The sequence below is a fragment of the Mus pahari genome, chromosome 13 (genome assembly GCF_900095145.1).
Source record: "Mus pahari chromosome 13, PAHARI_EIJ_v1.1, whole genome shotgun sequence".
NCBI classification, from domain to species: Eukaryota; Metazoa; Chordata; class Mammalia; order Rodentia; family Muridae; genus Mus; species Mus pahari.
This window is the reverse complement of record NC_034602.1, coordinates 92227024-92249679: the sequence shown is the minus strand read 5'-3', so window position 1 is coordinate 92249679 and position 22656 is coordinate 92227024. Positions and strand designations below refer to the sequence as shown.

The window sequence follows — 22656 nt, the reverse complement described above, 5'->3', positions numbered from 1 at the left end:
CTTAAAGTTTTCATTTTTGTGGTCCTTCACTTCCTCAGCTGAGTTTATTCCTATATATTTTATTTTCTTTGAGGTTATTGTGAATGGGAATTCACATGTCCATGATCTCCTTGGTATATGTTTGTTCTTGGTGTATAGAAAATCTTGATTCTGTGTCCTGCTGCATTGCTGAGTTTATCATTTCTTGTTTTCTGGCAGAGTTTTTGCGATCTGTAATATATAGCATCATGTCATCTACAAATAGGGATAGTCTGATTTTCCCCCTATTTGTATCCTTTTGATTTCCTTCTCTTGCTTTATTGCTGTAGCTAGCACTTCAAGCACCATATTGAAAGGGAGTGGGGAGATTAGACATCCCTGTCTCATTCCTGACTTCAGCAGGATTGCTTCAAACTCTTCTCCATGTATGATGTCATTGTCTGTGGGTCTCTCATGTATGGCTCTTACTATGTTGAGGTGTGGTCCCTCTAGCCCTACATTCTCCAGGATGTATTGTGAAGGTGTATTGGATCTTGTGAAAGGCCTTTTTCTGCATCTGTTGGGATGATTGTATGGTTTTTGTTGTTAAGTCTATTTATGTGGTTGGTTACGTTTATTGATTTATAAAATGTTTCAGGGATAAAGTCAGTTTGGTCATACTGGGCAATCCTTTTGATGTCTGTCTGTTTTCTGCTTGTCAGTATTTTTCTGAGCATTTTTGAATCTGTGTTCATCAGGCAAGCTAGCACATCATTTTCTTTTTTTGCTGTGTTTCCTGGTTGTGGTGTTCCAGTGATATTAGCTTCGTAGACTGAGTTTGGGAGTGCTCCTTAATGTCTCCATTTTTTGAGTAAATTAAGAAGAATTGGTCATTGATCTTTGAAAGTCTGGGAGAATTCTGCTGTGAATTCATCTGGCCCTGGTGTTTTTTTTTGTTTTATTTTGTGTTTTTGTTATCTTTTTATTTATTTTAGCTAAAAGGCTTTTCATTATTATTTTGATTTCCTTGTTTGCTAAGGGTCTGTTTAGATTGTTGAGTTCTTTTGGTTTAATTTTGGTGGTTTGACTGAATATAAAAATTTCTTTTTTTTTTTTTCATGTTTTCAAAAATAGCTTAATGGTATACAGGTTTCTAAAAAATTCCCTAGTGTTATTCTGAGTTTCTTTGGTCTCTGTTGTAAAATTTTCCATGTTTATTTCTGATTTTGTTAATCTGGGTCCTCTCTTTTGGCTGGTTGGGCCAAGGATCTGTCTATCTTGTTTATTGTCTCAAAAGCACTGCTCTTAGATTTGTTGGTTCTTTGTATTATCTGTTGTTATTGTTTCTGGTTCATTGGTTTCTGCTCTGATTTTTTTCTTCCCATTAATTGGGTTTGGATTTGGTTTGTACTTATTCTATATTTCTTAGTTGTATCACTAAGTCATTTATTTATGCTCTTTCTGATTTTTAATACAGCCACTTGGAGCTGTGTATTTCTCTTATGAGATGCATTCACATTGTACCCGAGGCTTAGCTATGTTTTATGATCATTTTCATTTAGTTCTAGAACATTTTTTATTTATATTTGAATTTTTTTTTTAAGGCCCATTCATCATTCAGTAATGTGCTTTTTAATCTCCATGAGTTTGTGTGTTTACTAAAGATCTGTTTGCTGTTAGTTTTAAGTTTTGTTGCTTTGTAGTCAGATAGAATACAAGAAGTGATTTCAATCTTTTTTGAATTTTAAAGATTTGTTTTGTGTTCACAGATGTGGTCCAACTTAGAAAAGTTTCCATGTAGCTTGTATGTTCTTTGGTGTTTGATTGGAATGTTCTGTAAATATCTGTTAAGTCCATTTGATGTATGATGTAGTTAATTCTGGTATTTTTCTGGTTCAAAGGCTCATGGAGAGTATGGGCCTGTAGGTATTGAAATCTCCTACTAATATTGCATTGCTATTAAACTTGTGTCTTTAAATCCAGCAGCAGTAGTGGTTGGTTGGTTGTTTTTATGAAATTGGGTTCCCCAGAATTTGATACATATATGTTTAGGATAATAACATCTTCTCGGCTAACTGTCCCCTCGATTAGACTGGTGTGTCCTTTTTATCTCTTCTGACTAGTTTTAGTTCCAAGTTTACTTAGTCAGACTGTCGGATAAGCTCTCTGTGTCTACCAAGTGTACTGGACTGTAGAAGAGAGTACCACAGCCACAGGGCTATGGTGGTCATTAAATTAATTTTGAACTACCTAACAATTCAATTGTCAGCTTGCTTTCTTTACTAAGAAACATGCAAATTTGGCAGCATTCCCACCCTGAGAAAAAAATAGATAATGAAGAAGAAAAAGATTTTTTGTTTTGTTTTTATAAAGCATCTGTAAATAAAGTACGAGAACTGTTACAATTAAGAAACTACTCAGCCTTCTGGACCTAAGAATATAAGATTAGAGATTAAAATCCATATGTCCCTAAATGATCAATTGGGTTATTAAACATTAAAGATCTTTTGTGCAGACACAGAACTGTGATGTTTAACTAGATAATTATACTAAGCACACATTCTGTAAATAAATATTTTTAAAGGAGAAAATTTTGATGGTATTGGGGACATTCTTTAGTAACATGAGACAGCAGTCTGAGGAAATTATTCATAATTTTCCTTCTGTGATAGAGATGTGAGGAGTGACTATGGATGAAGGACAGTTACTTTACTATAGAGTGGCCCTTACCACCTTACTTACATACACCCTGATGTGATTCGGCTGTACTAATGAGACCTGGGCATGAACCTTTGTTCCCTGGCAGCCTTTCTGTATGAGGTTCTTTGTGGAGATATGGAACAGTTCAGGTTGAACCTTTAGAAGCCTAAACCATTCTATTGGTTCTTGTCTCTCAAGTGGGCAGACAAGAGCATCACCTTAAGTATTGTGGTGAACACTAAATACAAAGACGATGAAACCATCTGAAAACTGTGCAGGGGAGCAAATGATCCCATGGGGCATTCACACTTACCTTTCAGTCCCCAGCATACCATGGCCCTAGAGCTAAACAATGGCAGCTTTCTTAGGAGAAGTTTAGCTTTTTATTAGAGCCCAATATATATCAGAGTACTGCTGACTCTAGCGTGTACACAATCAGTAAGTTTAGCTGCTCACAAGCTAAACAGAAGTTCTTATATGAGTTCCTTGCACTGTTAGACCTGAGTGCTATGCTGCTCTGGTCTTCTGAAAGGGAACCTAAGCTTTGGGAGTCTGCAAACTTTCTTATTTACAGGTGCTGTTAGTGTTTACAGTAGACTCCAGAAGATGCAGCAATCACTTGGGAAAAAGTACATCACCCCAAGTTCTTCCTTCTTGAATATGACTAGGCTTTACTACTCAAAGGATGCCCTGCGAAGCCCTTGGCAGGCAGCCCTGTTATCTTGCTTATATTTCCTCAACTGAAATCATTTAACCCATAGCTGCAATAACCTTTGAAAGCTGCAGTGGCTTATGTAACACTCCAATATAATTCCTTCGGTTTCTCAAATGTTCTTCCTTCTGAACTAATACCAAAGGAAGAAGTTAATTACCAAGGGGAAAGACTTACATGGTAGAAACCAAGCACATAATTTTTTGTTTGTGCTTTCATTTTGTTTTGAGACTATGTAGCCCCAGCTGGCCTAGAACTCTCTGTAGATCATATTGGCCTCAAACTCACAGAGATCTGCCTGTCTCTGCCTTTGAGTTCTGAAATTAAAGAAGTAAACCACCATTCCCAGCTATGTATAATACTTATATTATTTACCTCATCTATATTTCCATATAAAGACCTTCTCAGATACCTCATAAGGCCAAGAAAAGAATCTACAAACATACCCCTTTGGACATAGTTATAAATAGATGTGTATCAATGGCATAATAGTAATAGCTCATATACGCACCAAATAGCTCATGTACATGTTTCATTTCTTCCCCAGTAACATAACAAACTATATTCTTAACTGTTTTAAGCAATGGAAATTTGGAATCACGTATTTTAAGTCCAGAGAACAGAGTCAAAACTCTACTCAAGGCTGACCAAAGATCCCCTACCCGACACTCCTAAGCTTTTGCCACCCTATGGAGAATGACTGGCAAGCAATGGAGGAAAGGAATCATGAAAATAAAGGGGCATGAGATGTGGCCGTCTTAATAGTGCAATCAGTGTTGCGTGATTCCTCACAAATGTCCTAGAATCTGCTAATAGACTTAACTCATTTCTTCTTAACTTTTGAAGAAGTGCTTTAAAAAAATCAATGCTGTTTATGCAAATATCCCTGTGGCCATAATCAACAGAGTAAGGTCAAGAGACTAAATTACAAAAGAATTCTAAACAGAGCCACTTTGGGCTTAAGCAGGAAGACAGAAAGTATCTTTTACACCATGTTGACATAGAGGTAACAAAATTGCTTCTCCCCATGCCTACTAGATAAAAATGTATCTATCCTCTTAGGGGCTGGAAAGGTGACTCAGCAGTTAAGAGCACTGACTGCTCTTCCAGAGGTCCTGAGTTCAATTCCCAGCAACCACATGGCCTCCAATGCCCTCTTCTGGTGTGTCTGAAGACAGCTACAGTGGGCTCGCATACATAAAATAAATGAATAATTCTTCAAAAAGAAAATGTATGCTCTTTTAATAGAATATGCAAACCTACAATCAAACCACTTAATGGATACATTTTCTTCTTTGATGGTTTAAGGTAAAGGAAGAAGTTGGAGATGTTAGCATTCTGGTCAATAATGCCGGCGTTGTCTACACTGCAGACTTATTTGCTACGCAGGACCCTCAAATTGAAAAGACTTTCGAAGTCAATGTGCTTGCACACTTTTGGGTGAGTATTACCTTTACAAGACATTTCTTTTGGAAGACTCAAAGATTAAGAGTTCGTTTCTAGTGATATGACTACGTTTTACCAACAACTGCACTTCCAAAATGAATAATGAGGTAAATCATTGTAAGTTTCAGTTATCATGTGTGTTTTGGTCCTCTGTCTTTTGGCAATATATAGCTGAGTCTGGCTTTGAACTCCTGATCCTCCAGCCTCTGCCTTCAAAATTCTGGGTTTGCAAGCATACATCACCATGCTAAACTAGATTTGATTCTAAACTAGATTTGCATACCTTTCTGTGATAATATAGAGAATACAGCGAGGAGATAAGAGACCACCCGAGTCATTATCTATGACAATGTAACGAGGGTGAGGGTGGCATGCTTTCAAAGTCTCATAAGACTCAGACCCATTTTATTTCCTGGCCTCAAAAGCTTCAGACTTTATAATGGAGCTCACCATTCAAGGATATTAGTTGTATGTTTCTGAAGGCGCCAAGTTGTTCCCAGAGAGCTAGTGTATAAAAGACCCCTTGGTATATTCTTAGGTATGAGCTTAGGGTGATTGGAGCTACTGAAAATGCACTGTGCTTTTATCCTGCTTTTCCCAAGTCGTTGATACCTATGTTTGTATTTGGTGACATATAGTGTATTAGCTTATTTGTTTCTGTATATCCCCAGCACTCAGTGGATACTCAATAAATGTTTAATGTACAAATTAATTAGTAGCCATTAGAAGATTGCTCTTCATGGTATTTTGAGATGATGATCAAATTGTTGTCTAGTGGTTTAATATTGTTACTTCTTGTGCTCTAGAGTGTCATTTCTATTCAATATATAAAATGGTTGAAGGCATCAATGGTAAGAGGTAGCCGGTCAGGGACATAAAGTAGTTAGCAGTTTAAATGAAATGAGTTCTCAACGCTTTGGTGTGTGTTGCAGTTTTTCCGATGTGACCTGCTGTCTGTCCATTTGTCTTAAGCTGGTCTTGGCAATCAGGTTTTCATTTGAATCAGGAACAATGTTTGGGAAGTATGTCTTTGTCTTAAAGTATTCTCTGTGGGCTATGTACCAGAAATAACACGTGGTTTCTTTTGAATAAAAATTATTTCTAGACCACCAAGGCATTTCTCCCAGTGATGATGAAGAATAATCATGGCCACATTGTCACTGTGGCGTCAGCAGCAGGTCACACCGTGGTCCCCTTCTTGCTGGCTTACTGGTGCGTGAGTACTTCTTCATTGACTCTAACACTTAACGTGTATGCTTGTAAACTTTTATATAAGATGCACACATATCTTACATAAAAATAAACTACCTATCTACCCATATACATGTCTGCATATTTACACACATCTATAGTTAGATGTCCAGATACATACATAATCTGAGTTTGGGTGCTTACTTTTTACTTTTTCTTATCCTAGCTAGTGAGGGTTCTCTTCATCCTGATCATATATTCAAAGTTGCCAAAACAGGAAGAGCTCCACAAAGTCTTGGGATTAACAGTGGCATCAACTCTTAAACCCTCTTTCAGTTCACTTCAAGGGCTGTTCTGGAAGTCTCCAGAGGAACTACTCGTCAGACAATCACTTAAAACATTTCCCATGCCTTCTAGCCATAAGGAAACACAACAGTAATGTTTTTGCACCATGAAGATGGCAGTATAAAGTAGCTTATAAAGAGGAATGGCCCTTTAAAATTGACAGAGGGTATCATCTGAGACAGCTGTAAGCACCAAACAGTGGGTACACCTCCATCCAACTACAGCTCTGTAGTTTCCGAGCCGTACAGAGCACCCCTTGTAGTTCCCAGCTGCGGGCCACATCTGTGAGCCTTACCTACCACAGCGTCTTCATTGATTCCGTTTTTGCTCAGTGTCTGCTCGGTGCTAGAGTTTTCACAGAGAAACTATGATTTCTCCCAGCAGAAAACTTTCCCTTCAGCTGTTGTTGATAAGTGAGTACCTGAGCCTAGATGCTTCTAAGCAAACACACCACTTTCTTTTTTCTTCTTTCTTTGTGCCCCCCTCTCTTTCCCTCTTTTCTCCTTCTCCCTCCTTCTATCCCTTCCTCCCTCTTTTTTGTTTTTTTTGAGACAGGGTCTTCTGTAGCCCAGCCAGGGATGATCTTGAACTCCTGACCCCTTTGTTTTTACCTCCCAAGGCCCAGCCTTGCAGATGTGTCAATGTGCCTAGTCCACACCGTGCTGGGGATCACACGTGGGACCTTGGCCATGCTAGGTGGGTGCTCTACACTGAGCCACATCCTGGCCTCAAAGTTGATATTTAAAAGAGAACAATTAGCTGGAAATGTCATTTTGTCACAAATAGCGTAAGAATTAGCTTACAATGAAATGCTGCCTTTAAAAGATTTAAAAAGAAACAACAGTTCTGACCATCATGAAGAATTGAGGTGAAATTGCCAAGGGTAAGGGGGGTCTACTCACTGAGGTTTCCTACATTCATATCTAGGTTCACCCTAAAGTTCAAACCTACTCTACTGTCGTTCACTATTCTGAAGAGATCTCTTACATCCTAAGAGACTGGACCTCACAGCTAGAGTTAATAACACCCCTTACAGTCACCTAAGACTGCTGTCCTACTGTGCTCTCAAACTCTTTAACCTGCCTTTAACAGAACAGTGTAACAACCAGCCTTACTTGCCTTGGATTTCCCATGGAATCAACTTGCACCAGTGAAGCTAATGCGCAGCTGCAGTCTTAGCCAGTGACCTAATCACTTGTCAAACTGTTAAAGATTTCTGTAACAGTTTTCTGTAACAGTTTCTGTAAGTCTCCTTCCCTTCCCCATGGGGTGTTTTCTGTGCTGCTCAATGGATACATAGCAAAGTCCTTTGTTAGAGACAGACACACACAGTCACACACTGTCAGAAGATAGAAACAAGGGCAGTTCTCAGCCTTCAGGCAGGCGCAGACTCAGACGAGAGACAGAGGATGGAAGACAGAGGGAACACGAAGTAGAAAATCCCAATCTGGGCTCAGGCCTGACAGACTCCAAGGGGAAGTACCATTCCTTCTCAGAGCTAATCCCTGATGCTTGTAATCATGCCTGTCCTCCCTCAGACACTTGAGACTATAAACTCTGAGCTGTTTTTTGCATTTCTGCATTTTGATTCACCTAAAAAAAAATCAGAAAATAGAATTTAGTAAAAAAAAAAAACAAAAACAAAAATTATCGATAATCTCACCAAGCACAAATTAGCATGTTAAGCATTTGGTACAACTTTTGGACAACGTTTTTGGACACATAGTCATACATGTAAGAAATAACCCATAGTGAGTCACTGCTGCGGTGGGTGGTACACACCTGTAATCTAAGTTCTTGGGAGCTACAAGCCAGAGAATCAGGCTATATGAGTTCAGAGCCTGTCCAGGCTGCATAGATACTTTCAAAAACAAGGGCCAGAGTCATAGAGTACTTGCCAAGCATGTACAAGGTCCCAAGTTTAAAGAGAGGGGGAGGGTAAAGAGTAGGGAGAATAAAAGAGAGGAAGAAAGAAAACCTATAGTTATCATGTATAGTGACACTGAGACAGGAAGATCACAAGTTCAAGACCAGCCTGGGCTGCATCACAAGTTCAAGGCCAACATACAGGACATAGTGAGACTTTGTCTTAAAACAAACAGAAAACCTACAAAAACCAACTACATTATAATCTTGTATTTTGAATCTAAAACTTTTAAGCTGTACATATTAATAATATACGCCAGCATCATTTTCAGTTCCTGTGACATGATACTATGTACATCACTACTCAATCATTGAGACTTTTGCATGATTCTCTCAGTTAATAGGAATACAAATCTCCAGACCCAGGAAGGGCTCAGAGCAAGTCTCTGGCTGGCTCCTTCCCTCTCTTGGTAAGGATTAGCCACCAGCAGGTCAAAGGACCTCTTTAAACCTCAAGGTCAGCAAGACCACCATTTCCCCAAAGCACCTTCACACAAGCAAGTTCTAGGCTCTGGGATCTCGGCCAACTTGGATCCAATCACTGTATGGATTTGGCGGCTTGGTGACTGTGGTGTGACCAGAACAGGGAGATCTGAATGCTGCCCGTCACAGCCGTTTTAAATGTTCTCCACTATTTACTTTCTTGAGCTTTCTCCAACATTAATCTCTTGAAGCCCAGTTGACAGTTTCTCGGTGCAAACACTTGCACATGACTCTTAGTCACAGAGTAGGGCGTGGTGAATTTGACTTCACTTTAACGAACTTCATGCTCTTGTCAAACTGCCTTCCAGAAAAGAACAGTGTAACCCGGGCTTTGGAAAACAGGAAGCCGTAGTTAGTTTTTAGTTTTGTTTTATCTCACTTTTTAAAAAAGCTCAGATCCAGACTTTAAAGGTTGCTAACCTCAGTTATCTATGGTGAAATCTGCCCGTATGTTGAAAGACAAACTGAGAAAATATCAATTTTCATGTTATTTGACCATTACATACTAGAGGAAAATGCTACCATGTGTGTTAATGAGTGAGCATGTTTTTATGTCTGTCTCTGTTGGCATTTTATCTTGTGGGGTTTCTTCTACTTTCCTTTAGTCTACCAAACTTTACTTTGCGTCTCAAACCTCGATTCCTGGTTCGGTAAACAACACTCATAAAAATACCTACATCATGGACTCACTGGGAGGCTTAGATAAAAATGAACCATATGATTAATCGTGGGCAGCTTCTGTCCTGTGCCAATGATTTTAGACACTATCACTTTCATTTCTGATGCTTTGCAGGGTGCAGAAGCTTTCTGTGCTGTTATGGAATCCAACAATGTTTCATTCACAGCTTCAATGTATTTCTAAGCTTAAAAAATGTAGCAGAGCGTGGTGGCACACGCCTTTAATCCCAGCACTTGGGAGGCAGAGGCAGGCGGATTTCTGAGTTCGAGGCCAGCCTGGTCTACAAAGTGAGTTCCAGGACAGCCAGGGCTACACAGAGAAACCCTGTCTTAAAAAAACCAAAAAAAAAAAAAAAAAAAAAAAAAAAAAAGAATAAGAGCCGGATGGGGCGCACCTTTAATTCTGTCACTCAGGAGGCAGAAGCAGGAAGATCTCTGGGCTACAGAGTGAGTTCCAGACAGCCAGGGCTACACAGAGAAAACCTGTCTCAAACAAACATATTTATATATAGAAGAGAAAAGAAAAATTTCCCCAATTTTCTGTTGTTTAGAGTACAATGAGATTGGCAATAACGTATAGATACTTTATCTAACTTCTAATTCATAAAGATTTAGAAACATACAACTATCTGGTAATTAATATCACCCACTGGACTATACACTCAAGTGACCTTTTATGTTACATGTATCTTACGACTTTTTTTAAAAATAGTAATGTAAAATACCAGCAAATGACTGAATTATATACCTTCAGAAGGTTAACTGAGTTAATATGACTTAATATTTCAATAAAGCTCTTTTTAAATTTAGCTACCTAGAAAAATACGGTCCATCTAGAGTAGTTTCAGAATATTTCCAAGTGAAGATGCTTTTGTAAAAATTGCTTTGCACAGTGATTCATTTATGACAAATATTTACTGAGTGTCCACTAAGAAGCAAGCCCTAGGCAAGGCCTTGGAGACTCATTTGTGCCCAGGAGAGTCATGGAGATTATAGCAAAAGTGTCAGTAAAGAGCTCAGGGCTTAGTCAGTCAATAAAGTGCTGGTCTGGCCACACAAACATAAGAACTGAGTTCAGATCCCCCCAAACTCAGCAACACATGCCTGTGACCCCTGGGGCTTGCTGGCCAGGCAGGGTAGCCAGCGGGCAAGCTTCAGGTCCAGTGAGAGACCCTGTCTCCAAAAGTAAAATGAAGGCATTAGTGGAAAACACCAATCTCAAAATCTTATATTTACCCAAATACATACATACTACACCCACACCACACACTGACACAAACACCCTACAGACCCACACATGCATTACAAATCTGAAATATTCTATCCGAGAAAACTTAAGAGTATTATATAATGACGGTGGGGGGCGAGGGTAAGATAGGACTCTAAGGAACTTAAAGAAGAACAGATGTGTACAGAGGAACTTCCCCCTGAATTCCGCCACCATTTTAGAATAAATAATAAACAGATTACAGTGACATCGGATTTTCTGGAAAAAGCAACAATCAAAGCGAACACTCCACAGGTTTCTTGCCTTCTCTTCAGTGCACTGAAATCCACCTGGTTAGGGACCCAACACGTAGGTAATGTTCTGTGACACGTGCTTGAGGTTCTTAGGAATTAAGCTCTGACCCGCTAAATCTACACCAGGCCTGTGATTCGGGGCGTCTCCGCTACCGCCTCCCCACCCCGCTGCTGGTGGGAGGAGCTCACCTAACTGCAGCACCCCACTATTCTTGAATTCACTTGTGAATTCCTTCCTTTCAGTTCCAGCAAGTTTGCCGCCGTTGGCTTCCACAGAGCTTTGACTGATGAGCTGGCTGCCTTGGGACGAACAGGAGTTCGAACATCGTGCCTCTGCCCTAACTTCATAAACACTGGCTTCATCAAGAACCCAGAGACCAAGTAAGTCGGCCCAGGGCGAGATCCGAGTTAGCTGAGCGCAGGTGCTTGCTAGGGATTTAGCTCTGTGGACTTCCTAAACAGATTAATCCCTGAACCGCCTGATACCTGATGCTTTCAGTTCGTGATGCTTGTGAGAAAACAGGTGGGGAAACAAGGAGAGAAAGACAGGAGGTCACAGCTGTAAACGCAGACCTGAATGGCGGGGTCGGGTGATGGTGGGGGGAACGACAACGACTGGTTAATCTTTCCTTTGTTTCTTCAACCCCAGATCAGCGGGTTTCAGACTCACAAACACATTTTTTTTTCTTTTTCTTTTCTTTTCTTTTCTTTTCTTTTCTTTTCTTTTCTTTTCTTTTCTTTTCTTTTCTTTTTTTTTTTCTTTTTTTTTTTTTTTTTTTTTTGGTCTCCTGGAGTGCTTGGGACAAAAATCTGGGCCCCTAAATCCCAGAGATGACTTACATTGTTGGTTGAGGTAGGGTAGTGGTGAGGAGGGCGCCTGGAACCCTGGTCAAAGCCACGTGGGGTGATCCCAGTGATGCTGTGTGACTGTTCGCCACAGTGCCCCTCCAGAAGCGAGGCACCAGCTTACAGTTTACCAAAGGGCATCTTATGTCTGCATCAGCTCCTTGCTGTTTACCTTTTAATCGCCGCCAACTCCTGTGGGAGTTTGTCAGTCTCACGGTGTCTGCTTACTTGTCTAGGGAGCCTCAGAGTTTTAAAGCGAATATCTAATAGCCCTTCCTGTATCTGAGACCCCTTTACATGTCCCATTGACTGCATAAAGTTTTCCCAAGTGCTCCCCCATGGCCTTTAGGTTCCATGAGGTGTCAGGTCTCTCTCCTTCTACACTTAATCTACCCATATCAGCCAGAAAAAGACCAAACTTAACATTTGAAACAGTGTGTACGGAATGTATAGCCATTGTAGAGATAAAAGATCATGGCTCAAGCCGTGAACCTTCCTAAGTCCTACTGTAGTATAAGATTTTTCCCTTTAGTTTTTCCATTGGTGTGTAGTCATTGTTCATGGTATTATATTAAATAAGGACATTTTCTTTCTTTTTTAAAAAAATTTTAACCTAGGAACCTCTGTCTTGTTTCTTTAATCATTTTGAAACCACTAAGTTTTTTACAAAGCAATATGCAAGTGATTGTGAGCTAGTAACATTTTACAAAGATTTGTACACTTCTACAGTCTACACTAAGATTGCCACAAAGTTAGAAATGTAAAATTCATCATGATGATTTACAGTGTGGTTAGAAGTTAATAAGGAAACCTTGCATTGATTGTCAGTCAATGGATTCCAACACAGAAAAATCAAAGAACCTTCCTGTCTTCTGGTTACTAAGAGAAGTGTGTGTGATGCTAAGAATATTGAAGTATATATTTACAGGAAATGGATGATAAAAATCAACTAGGTTTCCTAAAACCATAGCTCTGATGTCTATCTCACACTGAGGGAATTTGTGATGTTGGTAATAGACACATTTTTATAGGATGTTAAAAAATACATAAGAATAATGTATTCATTGTTACTACTTGAATTTGTAACAGACACTTTACATTTCCTGTGTCTCTCTGTCTGTCTCTGTCTACCTCTGTCTGTGTCTCTGTCTCTTTGTGTCTCTGTTTGTCTCTGTTTCTCTCTCTCTCTCTCTCCTTCTCCTGGCTTTTTACAGTTTTCCTGGGTGCCAGGGATGGCACTCGCATCACCACACCTGCACAGCAAGCCCTTCACTGCCTGCATCATCTCTCCAGTCCTTGCCTGTACTTTTGTGCCTTATGCACATACACAGCTCTATGCATCTATCTACATCCTGGGGATTCACAGATGAGTGAAAGCACATTTGTCTTTCTGGGACTGGCTCAATTCACATTTCCCTGTGAACACTGTAACTTGGTCTTTATGGCTGAGAACATTTCCGTGCATGCATACCACACTTTTGTTAACACACACACACACACACACACACACACACACACACACACGTTGCCGGATGCCTAAGTTGGTTCCATCCCTTAGCTCTAGTAAGTAGAGCGGTGGTAAACGTTGCCACGTGTCGTCTTAGGAGTAGTCTAGCTGGGCCTTATGGTAGATCACCAAGCTGAGCCTCTGTCTTCTCGTGTACATTCTCACCAGCACCTGTGTGAGGAGAGGAGGAGCTTGAATTTGCGTTCTGAATGACTGACAGGTCCTCACCTGAGCTCTGAGTTGTTTTTGAAATTCAGCCAATCCAACTGGGAGAGGCAGGAACCTCAGTGTAGCCTGTGTGCATCTCTCAGGTGGCTGCTGAAACTGAGCAATTATTTTTCATGATAATCAGCCATTTGATTTCTGTCTTTTCATTTATTGCATGGACTTGGTATCTTGAAATTTTAGTTTTTTTAAGGTTTTAAGACTCTAGATATTAGTCTTCTGTTGGATGTACAGCAAGCTAGGATTGTGTCCCGTTCCTCAGCCACCATCTGTCTTTACTTGGTAACTTTTCTGTGTAGAACTTCTTATTGTCACGAGACCTCATCCCCAAAGAATCTATTTTACGCTACAATTTTGTTAGAAAATAAAAGTAAGACTAAACATAGGTTTTCTAGCACCACCCATGATCCCAGCACTCTGGGGGCTAAATTTCATACCAGCACAGGCAACAAAGCAAATCCACCTCTAACAACAACAAAAGAAGCACAGGACAGGCCAAAGGGCAAGACAGTCTGTTCAGGAAGCCAGTGATTAACTCCATCTGCATGAACTATAAAGCCCTAACTTAGCCCAGAAGAAAGGACAGGTCAGTATGGAGTTGGGGAACAGCGGTACCAAAATACCCCTTGTCGCTTCCTCTCTATCTCAGGATTTAGATGCTGAAGTAACATATTGGAATTCTTAAAATAAAATAAAATAAAATAAAATAAAAAGCAGGTTATCTTTCATTTGTTAAAACCAGGTACCACATTTTAAAGCTATTGCTGTTTTAACCTTGCCCCAGGACATGGCTGGACGAGGCAAGAGCGCCCTCTGCTGGAGCACATGTATCCCTAGGAGAAATAACTAGAGACTAGCAGCGTGTGCCCCAGCTGATCACTAAACAGTCTTTTTCTTACATCTAGAGCACTGGGGTAGATGCTGTCCAGCTATCCGGTAGATGAGCCGTCTGAGGCTTAGAGTTATCCCCACGAGCAGCAGAACAGAATCTCAGAACCAGTTACCCAGAACCAGATTTCTCTCTGAAGAAACTGGAACGGCTTCTAAGTGGCCAAATTTGAAATGGTGTGTCCCAGATTACCGTTGGTGCTTAAATCCACCCCTACGGGCACTCATGTGTCGTTTATCACTTGTGTTTACACATGTAACACACTGCAAAGAAGCAGGCTTTCCATAAAGGCAAGAGTTCACTGCAGTCTGAATGTATGTGAATTACATATTGTCATGCCCCCTGATTAAGTTCTTGGGAACTAAGAATTATTCTTATTAAATAAACTTGGATAGCAGTAGAGTTATTTCAAAATATTCACCTGCTAAATGCCAAAAGCGGTCCCAGGTACTTTCTGTTTGCCTTTATTCTCTGATCTGATCCTGCATGTCAGCTTTGATCCTCCGGCCATGGTTTGATAATCTCTGTTTCTCTGACTCTCTCTCTCTCTCTCTCTCTCTCTCTCTCTCTCTCTCTCTCTCTCTCTCTCTCTCTCTCTCTCTCTCTCTCTCTCTCTGCCTCTCAGTGTCTCTTTGACTGTTTCTTTCTCTCTCTTTTTCTCTTTCTCTCTCTTTCTCCTCCCTCCCTCCCTCTCTTTCTCCTTCTCCCTCTCATTTCATACAGCCAAATCTGAATTCAGCTCGCTATGAAGCAAAGATGACATGAGCCTCTGACCCTCCTGCCTGCCCCATGTCTTCCAGTTTCTTCCACTCCTAATTCCTATAACAAGTCTGCAGCTGGTCATCTTTTTGTCACTCTGGCAAAATACTGGTGATAATCAACATGCACAGAGAAAACATTTATTTTTGTCCACGGTTTTGGAGATTCGCGCCTGTGATTGGTTGGTCTCACATTTTCCGGCACATAGCTAGGTAACACTTCAAGGTGGCAGCCAGAAACCAGGTGTGGTGACTCATGCATCTAATCTTAGTGCACATTAGACTCATTATCACAAGTTAAAGACCACCTTGGGCTTAAATACTGAGACCCAACACAAAACAAAACAGGAAGCTTCCATGCCATCTGTTCTTGGAAGAATTATTAAAAGATTTCTGTCAGTTCTCCTTTAAACATTAGAAAAAGAAGCTGAGCATGGTAGCTAGGACTTCCAGTTCAGATGTGTCTATGTAGAGAGATCTGGGCCAGCCTGGGCTACACAGTCAGACCCTGACTGTCTTAAACAATCAGTCTTGAGTACCGATTGAATTTCTTACTAAAGGCCTGCTCCATTTTCTAGTTTCCTCGTGAGTCAGTTTCAGTGGCTGCCATTCCTTAGGTCTGTGAGTCTCATGTGGACTGTCACAGGGCTGTTCACAGTGCTCTCAGAGTTGTTATTCTGTGAGGTCCTAGTACTGCCCCTGCTGGACTCTGCTTTCATATTCTGTGTATTCTATTTCCCTTGGTCCTCCTAGCTTGAAATGTTAATTCTGGTTCTTTTCAAAGAATCAGAGTTGGCTTCCTGGGTTCCTCTTCTGTTTTTGGTCTCTGTCCACTCACCTATAACTAAGTCTTTACTGTTTCTCAGTTGTCTTGCCTTGTGTTTGGTTTAATATGACATGTGCTTCTTTTTTAATGTTTTTTCTTTTACTTTTGCTATTATAATGTAATTATATCATGTCCTCCTTTCTCTCCCTTCCCTCCAAACCCTCACCATGTAACTTTCCCCCACCTTCAAATTTGTGGCCTCTTTTCCTTGTTAAAGTAGTTTTGTGTGTGTGTGTGTGTGTGTGTGTGTGTGTGTGTGTGTGTGTGTGTGTGTGTTCTTTAATGTATTAATGCAGTCTGATCGGTCTGTATGATGTTCCCTGGTTTCAGGGAGCGTTTGGTATTGGATGAGCACTTGGTGCGCTCTTCCCCAGGAAGATGGTTTCTCCTGCCCTCAGCTTCCCTCAGTTGCCTGTAATTCTTTGCCTAAGGTTGTGGGCTCGTGAGCTCCCCCCTCCACAGTAGCATAGCCGTTGTCGTCCTTATAAAGCTTTGTCTAAGCAGCCCTGTTACTGAGACTTTATGGTGTGGCCTCTGACATTTCTAGGAGATGAAGTCTGTCCCTCTGGCTGTGGTGATCATTCTGCCCTCTCCTCTGCTATGATCCCAAGCTTTAGGCCCAGGATTTTGTTACAGATGTGTCTGTTGTGACTGAGTTACAGATGTGTCTGTTGTAACTGTTACAGATGTGTGGTGACTGTGTTACAGATGTGTCTGTTGTGACTGAGTTACAAATGTGTCTGTTGTGACTGTTACAGATGTGTCTGTTGTGACTGGGCTCCACAACCCTGCATCTTGATGGGCTGTAACTTCTGTCATAGTCAGCACCCATTCCTTGTTGAGGCTTGAGGACCACACTTACCTGTTGTAGAAGGATAACCATTTAGAATGTAGTTAGGAATTACTGGTTTAGTAAAGTGGCAGTTACAAGTGCTCTGAGAACCATGACTTGACTAGTCCTCAGTAGTTGGCCAGGTTTCTAGTATCAGCGCAATTTCCCTCTTGTTGAACGAGACTTAAATCCAAATAGAGAGCTGTTGGTTCCTCCCAAGGTAAGTCAGTGTGCCACTGCTGCACCTTAGGGTCCTCTGGTCACACTGGCTGCTGTTGTGGTTCAGATGTCAGGGTGTGGGGGGAGGACTATTGGTGGCTTCTTCTTTTTTTTTTTTTAAGATTTACTTATTTATTATATGTAAGTACACTGTAGCTGTCTTCAGACACTTCAGAAGAGGGAGTCAGATCTCGTTAAAGATGGTTGTGAGCCACCATGTGGTTGCTGGGATTTGAACTCTGCACCTTTGGAAGAGCAGTCGGGTGCTCTTACCTGCAGAGCCATCTCACCAGCCCTATTGGTGGCTTCTTAATGTGGACTTTCATCTCGGTTGGTTTGGTATTTTTCTAATTCTTTTTTTGTTTGTTTTTGTTTGTTTGTTTGTTTGTTTGTTTTTTCGAGACAGGGTTTCTCTGTGTAGCTCTGGCTGTCCTGGAACTCACTCTGTAGACCAGGCTGGCCTCGAACTCAGAAATCTCAGAAATCCGCCTGCCTCTGCCTCCCAAGTGCTGGGATTAAAGGCATGTGCCACCACCTGTCCGGCTTTTTCTTCTTTTTTAATGCAGATGTTCCCAGCCTTGGGTTCTCCTCTGAGTGCTATACACACTTTTCTATGGTGTGGCTTCTTTTCATCTCCAAGCATTTCTGGTCGTCAGCAGCATCTTCTCTATTGCATGGGATGTGCCTGTGGATGCCGCTCACTTCCCTGTGACTGTGAATTTTCCAGTCCCCTTTGTTACTAATTTCTAATTACATTCCATTCTAGCTTTCTTCCATTAGAGTCAGAATGTATTTTGTTTGATTTCAGTCTTTTTTTCTCTTACCAAGATTTTTCTTGGGCCCTGAACATGGCCTACTCTAAAGAGGATTTTTCTATATGCTCTTAGAAAGCAAGTCTAGTCTGCTACTATTTGTTATCCACATTGGGTCAGTCTAGCTGACTTCAGTACTTTTGAAGTCTTCTGTCTTGTGGTTTTATACACTGTTGAGAGTGGGGAATAAACTCTCCAACTATGCTGTCAAAACCATATATTCTCCTCTCAATTCTGACAGTTTTAACTTCATACAGTTTGAGACTATTGGAAGAAAGGGGGGCCTTGGACTTACAGACACCAGTAGGGAAACCAGGAATGTTATATATGCAAGCCCCTCCCTCCACTCCCCCCCCGTGCCTCTGTGTGTGTCCCAATAAAACTTTATTTATATGTACATTGACATTAGAACACAATGTAATTCTCACATGAACTGTTAAGCCATTTAAAATATGAAACCTATTCTTAATTTACAGCCCATATAAAGACAGGCAGCTTTCAGACTCGAACCATGGGTCAGAGTTGGCCAGCCCCTGCTCTAGGAAACTCAGGAGGACGACATGTCTTTCCAGGCTAAAGACAGTGGAAGAGAAGAGCATCTCTTTTCCACTGGAAAGAGAGGTGACTAATAAGCTGGTGATCTGTGTTATCTGCAGATCCCAGAGCTTCCCCAACCAGAACCATAGCCCAAATGACCTCTATACTATCTTTATGACTGAGACCACATCCAATCCTTCCCTAGACCCATAAGCTCATACAATAGCCTATCCCTGGAACCCATCTTCTTGGAAGAAATGACATGGACTCTAGATTGAGCTTTGATATAATTGTGCCCCCTTGTGGACAGGAGATTGTATTACAACAGGAATCTCCTCCAAATTGCACTGTGCTTAAATATGCTTACAATAAACTGCTTCCGGTCAGACTGTAAAAGTTTGAGCCAGCACTGGCTAAGTCATATTGAACCGAATTTCCTTCATTTCCTTACACTGATCAATACTCTGTCAGCCCTGGTGGTCACAGGGACCCTCATAGAGACTCTGGTGTTTCAAGAGCAAGCTGTTTTTTAATTAAAAGTCTTCTGGAAATATATCCCCTCTTTTCCAATTAGTGCTATAAACAATGCAGCATAATCTACGTTGTTAGACGAGGTGTAACTGATAGCCCTTAGATTTTTCACAGTCATCTCTTAAAATATCCCATTTACTCTAATATAGCTAGCTCCATTCTTACTCTAGATACATACAAGTTGCATGTGTGCGTGTGTGTGCGTGTGAGCGTGTGTGTGTGCGTGTTATGTGTGTATGCGTGCGTGTGTGTGTGCGTGCATGTGTGTGCGTACATGTACGTGCGTGTGTGTGCGTGCGCATGCACACGCATGTGTGCGTGCATGCGTGTGTGTGTGTGTGTGTGTGTGTGTGTGTGTGTGTGTCAGAAAGATTACTTTATCTCAGCTGATCCGGAAGTAGTTGTTATGTCACAAGGTGGTGCTTTTGCAGCAGAGCTGTACCACGTGCTAACAGCCAATGCCATTTCACTGCCGTCACAACCCAGGAGCATTGGTCTTGCCCACACTCACCAGGTGATATCCTCCCTGTGCGTAGCTGAAGCCTCCCATATGGGAGCATTAGTATCATGGAAACCAGCAAGCCTTGCAAACCTGCAAAGTGTGTCCTTTGGAGAAGCCGCTATGTGCTGCCTGGTGCCCACAGGTTAAGAAACAACAAACCTGAAAGCCTGAGATTTTGTCGTAAGCAGATGAATTTGTACTCCCTATCCAGCGACTGAGACACTTATGTGATCAGTCGATCAAACCCAATTCTTAGGCCTAGAAATCCTTCTCAGTCTTCATCCTTGTCTATAATACCCTCCTTCCTGACCATGAGTGATTGTCTCAGAGTACTGACGAAATGTACATCAGTACTATGGTGTACCACACATCAGTACTATGATGTACCATACATCAGTACATGATGTAATATACATCAGCATTGTGGTATACCATACATCAATGCTGTTTGTACAAAAGCCACTGTGAGCCACTGTGATTGCATGTCCTATCAACATGAGAACTCTGGAAGAGATTGAACTTTTTCTGAAAGTCCTTTCGGCCTTTTAAACCATAAGGCTTGAGAGTTACCGCACTTCATCCAGAAGTTGTCTGACCTTAGGCAGTACAGGTACATCAAGCAATGTTCAGTCAGTTGCTACAGCACCCCCTGGTGGTGGGTACCAGATCACAGTGTGCCCTTCCTGGAGGTGGGCACCAGGTCAGAGTGTGCACTTCCTAGAGGTGGGCACCAGGCTGGAGTGTGCACTACCAGGCCATGATGTCATGTGTAATACTATTGTTTGAGAATCCTATGGTGAACATGGCCTTTAATAAATGCTAAGAATGAAGAATTACATTGTGTATGACTAAATTAAAATCTCCTTCCTGTGTCCAATTATTGTGCTCACTTTTAAATATAATGCTACATCCTTTCCAGTTTTATTTCACAATGTAGTTTTTCTTTGTAATTACTTCTAGTATTCTCATTTCTTTGCACTGATCACATTTCAATTCCATCTTCCTGAAATAACACGCTTTGAGGGCATCGGCATATTTAGTGATTCCGTGACTATGCACCCCTTTATAAAGATCAGCTCTAGTGCAGCCTCTCCTAGGAGGACACTACAACGCCTAGATTGCCAAAAGCTGCTTTGAGGGACCACTTGTGTGTCATATTGCACACATAGGGAAGGTGTGACTGGATCAGAAAGGAAGCCTAGAAAGGGATTCGAGATCTGTTGAGAAATAAAGCCTCTGCATGGACGTCAGGGACCTGGAGCCAGGCACACAGGCCACACGGTCATCCCTATGAGACGTTAGACATTGTCCAATAAAGATACTCAACATATGGTAATATTTCAAAATGATATTCATTCCCAAGATGACTGAAGTCTGAAAGGTGAATTTGTTAGCTGTTTTAGCTAGCCATCTCCCTAACTGTAGTGCTTAGGACTGTATTAGCTCTTGCATTCGGTCATTGTAAAGCCTCAGCAGGGACGCCTTTGTGGAAGGCTTAATGAAGTGTGTGGTCCACAGCAGGCATTTACTAGGTGGCTGGCGTTATGGGGGGACCTATGCCTCTGAGAGCCTGTGGTGGGGTCCACTGCCTGGATTAGTTAAGGCTCAAACTGCACAGAAGTTCCGCTTCAGCGAGATACCTGGTTTCTGAAGCCTGTGTGCGTTTCAGTTTAGGACCCACCCTGGAACCTGAGGAGGTGGTAGAATATCTCATGCACGGGATCCTCACTGAGAAGAAAATGATTTTCGTTCCGAGTTCTATAGCGTTTTTGGTAGTATTAGAAAGGTAAGTGACGGCGTGTTTGTCTGCACTGGAAGTCAACACGTTCATATTAGACTTAACATCGGTTGATAAAATGCAGGTATATGGGAGTAAACCAACAAAAAATTATAGGCTGAGAGATTCTGTCAGCTTTTAAAACTGAGGGTGCTGATCACCAAGGAAGACTAGAATAGCTACTGAAACATTCTCACATGATCTTTAAGGTTTATTTGTTTTGTTTTTACGTATGTACCTTATCAGTGAACAAGAATTTTTTTAAAGCACTTTGATAGAAGAATCATTGGACAGTAAGATTTGGAAGAAGAACAAGGTTAGATTCGTAGGTTTTAATTCAGGACATTTGAATCTGGACTCAGAAATTTGTATCTTAACAGGTAACTGCTACCAACAGCTGTTCCAAAAAAATCATATTTTAAGAATTACTGAACTATTATTTTCTTTAGTCAGTTATACTGTATGTCATTATTTTATGTATTTTCATATGCGAATTTAACTAAAACTGTATAATGCATTATAGCTGGAAGAAAAGTATTTTAAAACAGACACTACAGAAAAGAGAGTTAATCATGAATGCCTCTGATGTTCTACTCTTCTAGTAACTAAAAGAGTGTTTCTCTTAATGTTCATGCGGATTTCTATATTAGACATATTAGACTACATTATAACTGTGTTTTTATGAAGAAAACAATACTGTTTCCCTCAATAGAGGTGATGTTCTAAATTCAAACAGGAAGAACTTATTTGCATGTCATTTCCTTTCATCAGCTATACTGCATGGCCTTATTTTTATGTATTTTCATATGCACATTTTAAATAAAAGTGTACAATGGGTTATAGCTGGAAGAAAAGTGTTTTAAAACAGACACTACTGAATAGCGAGTTAATCGTGAATGCCTGAATGTTCTACTCTGTGCTAGTAATAAAAAGAGTGTTTCTTTTAATGTTAAAAAAAAATTACTGAACTAAAAATTAAAAGAATAAAACTTAAGAGATTTAAGTTATAGCAAGTGTTTTACTACCTTCTGCTCAAAAGCCAGTTGGACACTCCCTAGGGTTTAGGTAAAAGAGCTCCAGGGAAGGACTGGAGAAATGGCTCGTGGTTAGGAGCACTTGCTGCTCTCACGGGAGGCCCCAGCTCAGTTCCCAGCATGGAGATGCACATATGTCCATAACTCTAGTCCCAGGGGATCTGATACCAGGCACACATACACACACACAGTGCACTTAAACACATACAAAACACTCATAAAAGAGAAACAAAGAAATCTTTTATTTAAAAAAAAAAAAAAAAAAAAAAACTAAAGTGCCCCCTGGGAACTCCCCGGGAGCCGTGGCCGCTATCTGCCACCATCACTGTTGGTCTTACAATACTGGGCGAGCGGCTTCCAAACCTGCTTCATGCGGTCTAGTAGATCACTGTGTGTCATGG

General features: G+C 41.0%; 1 protein-coding gene across 1 annotated transcript in view; it reads left to right on the top strand.

The window, feature by feature from the left end:
- The window catches only part of Hsd17b11 (hydroxysteroid 17-beta dehydrogenase 11), a 31558-nt gene that overhangs the window by 7423 nt on the left and 1479 nt on the right, over window positions 1–22656 (top strand). Inside the window, exons 3-6 of the mRNA XM_021211007.2 lie at window positions 4679–4810; window positions 5922–6028; window positions 11204–11341; window positions 21114–21230. Of these exons, the coding sequence (XP_021066666.1) occupies window positions 4679–4810; window positions 5922–6028; window positions 11204–11341; window positions 21114–21230 (494 nt within the window). The remainder of the gene's footprint in view (window positions 1–4678; window positions 4811–5921; window positions 6029–11203; window positions 11342–21113; window positions 21231–22656) is intronic.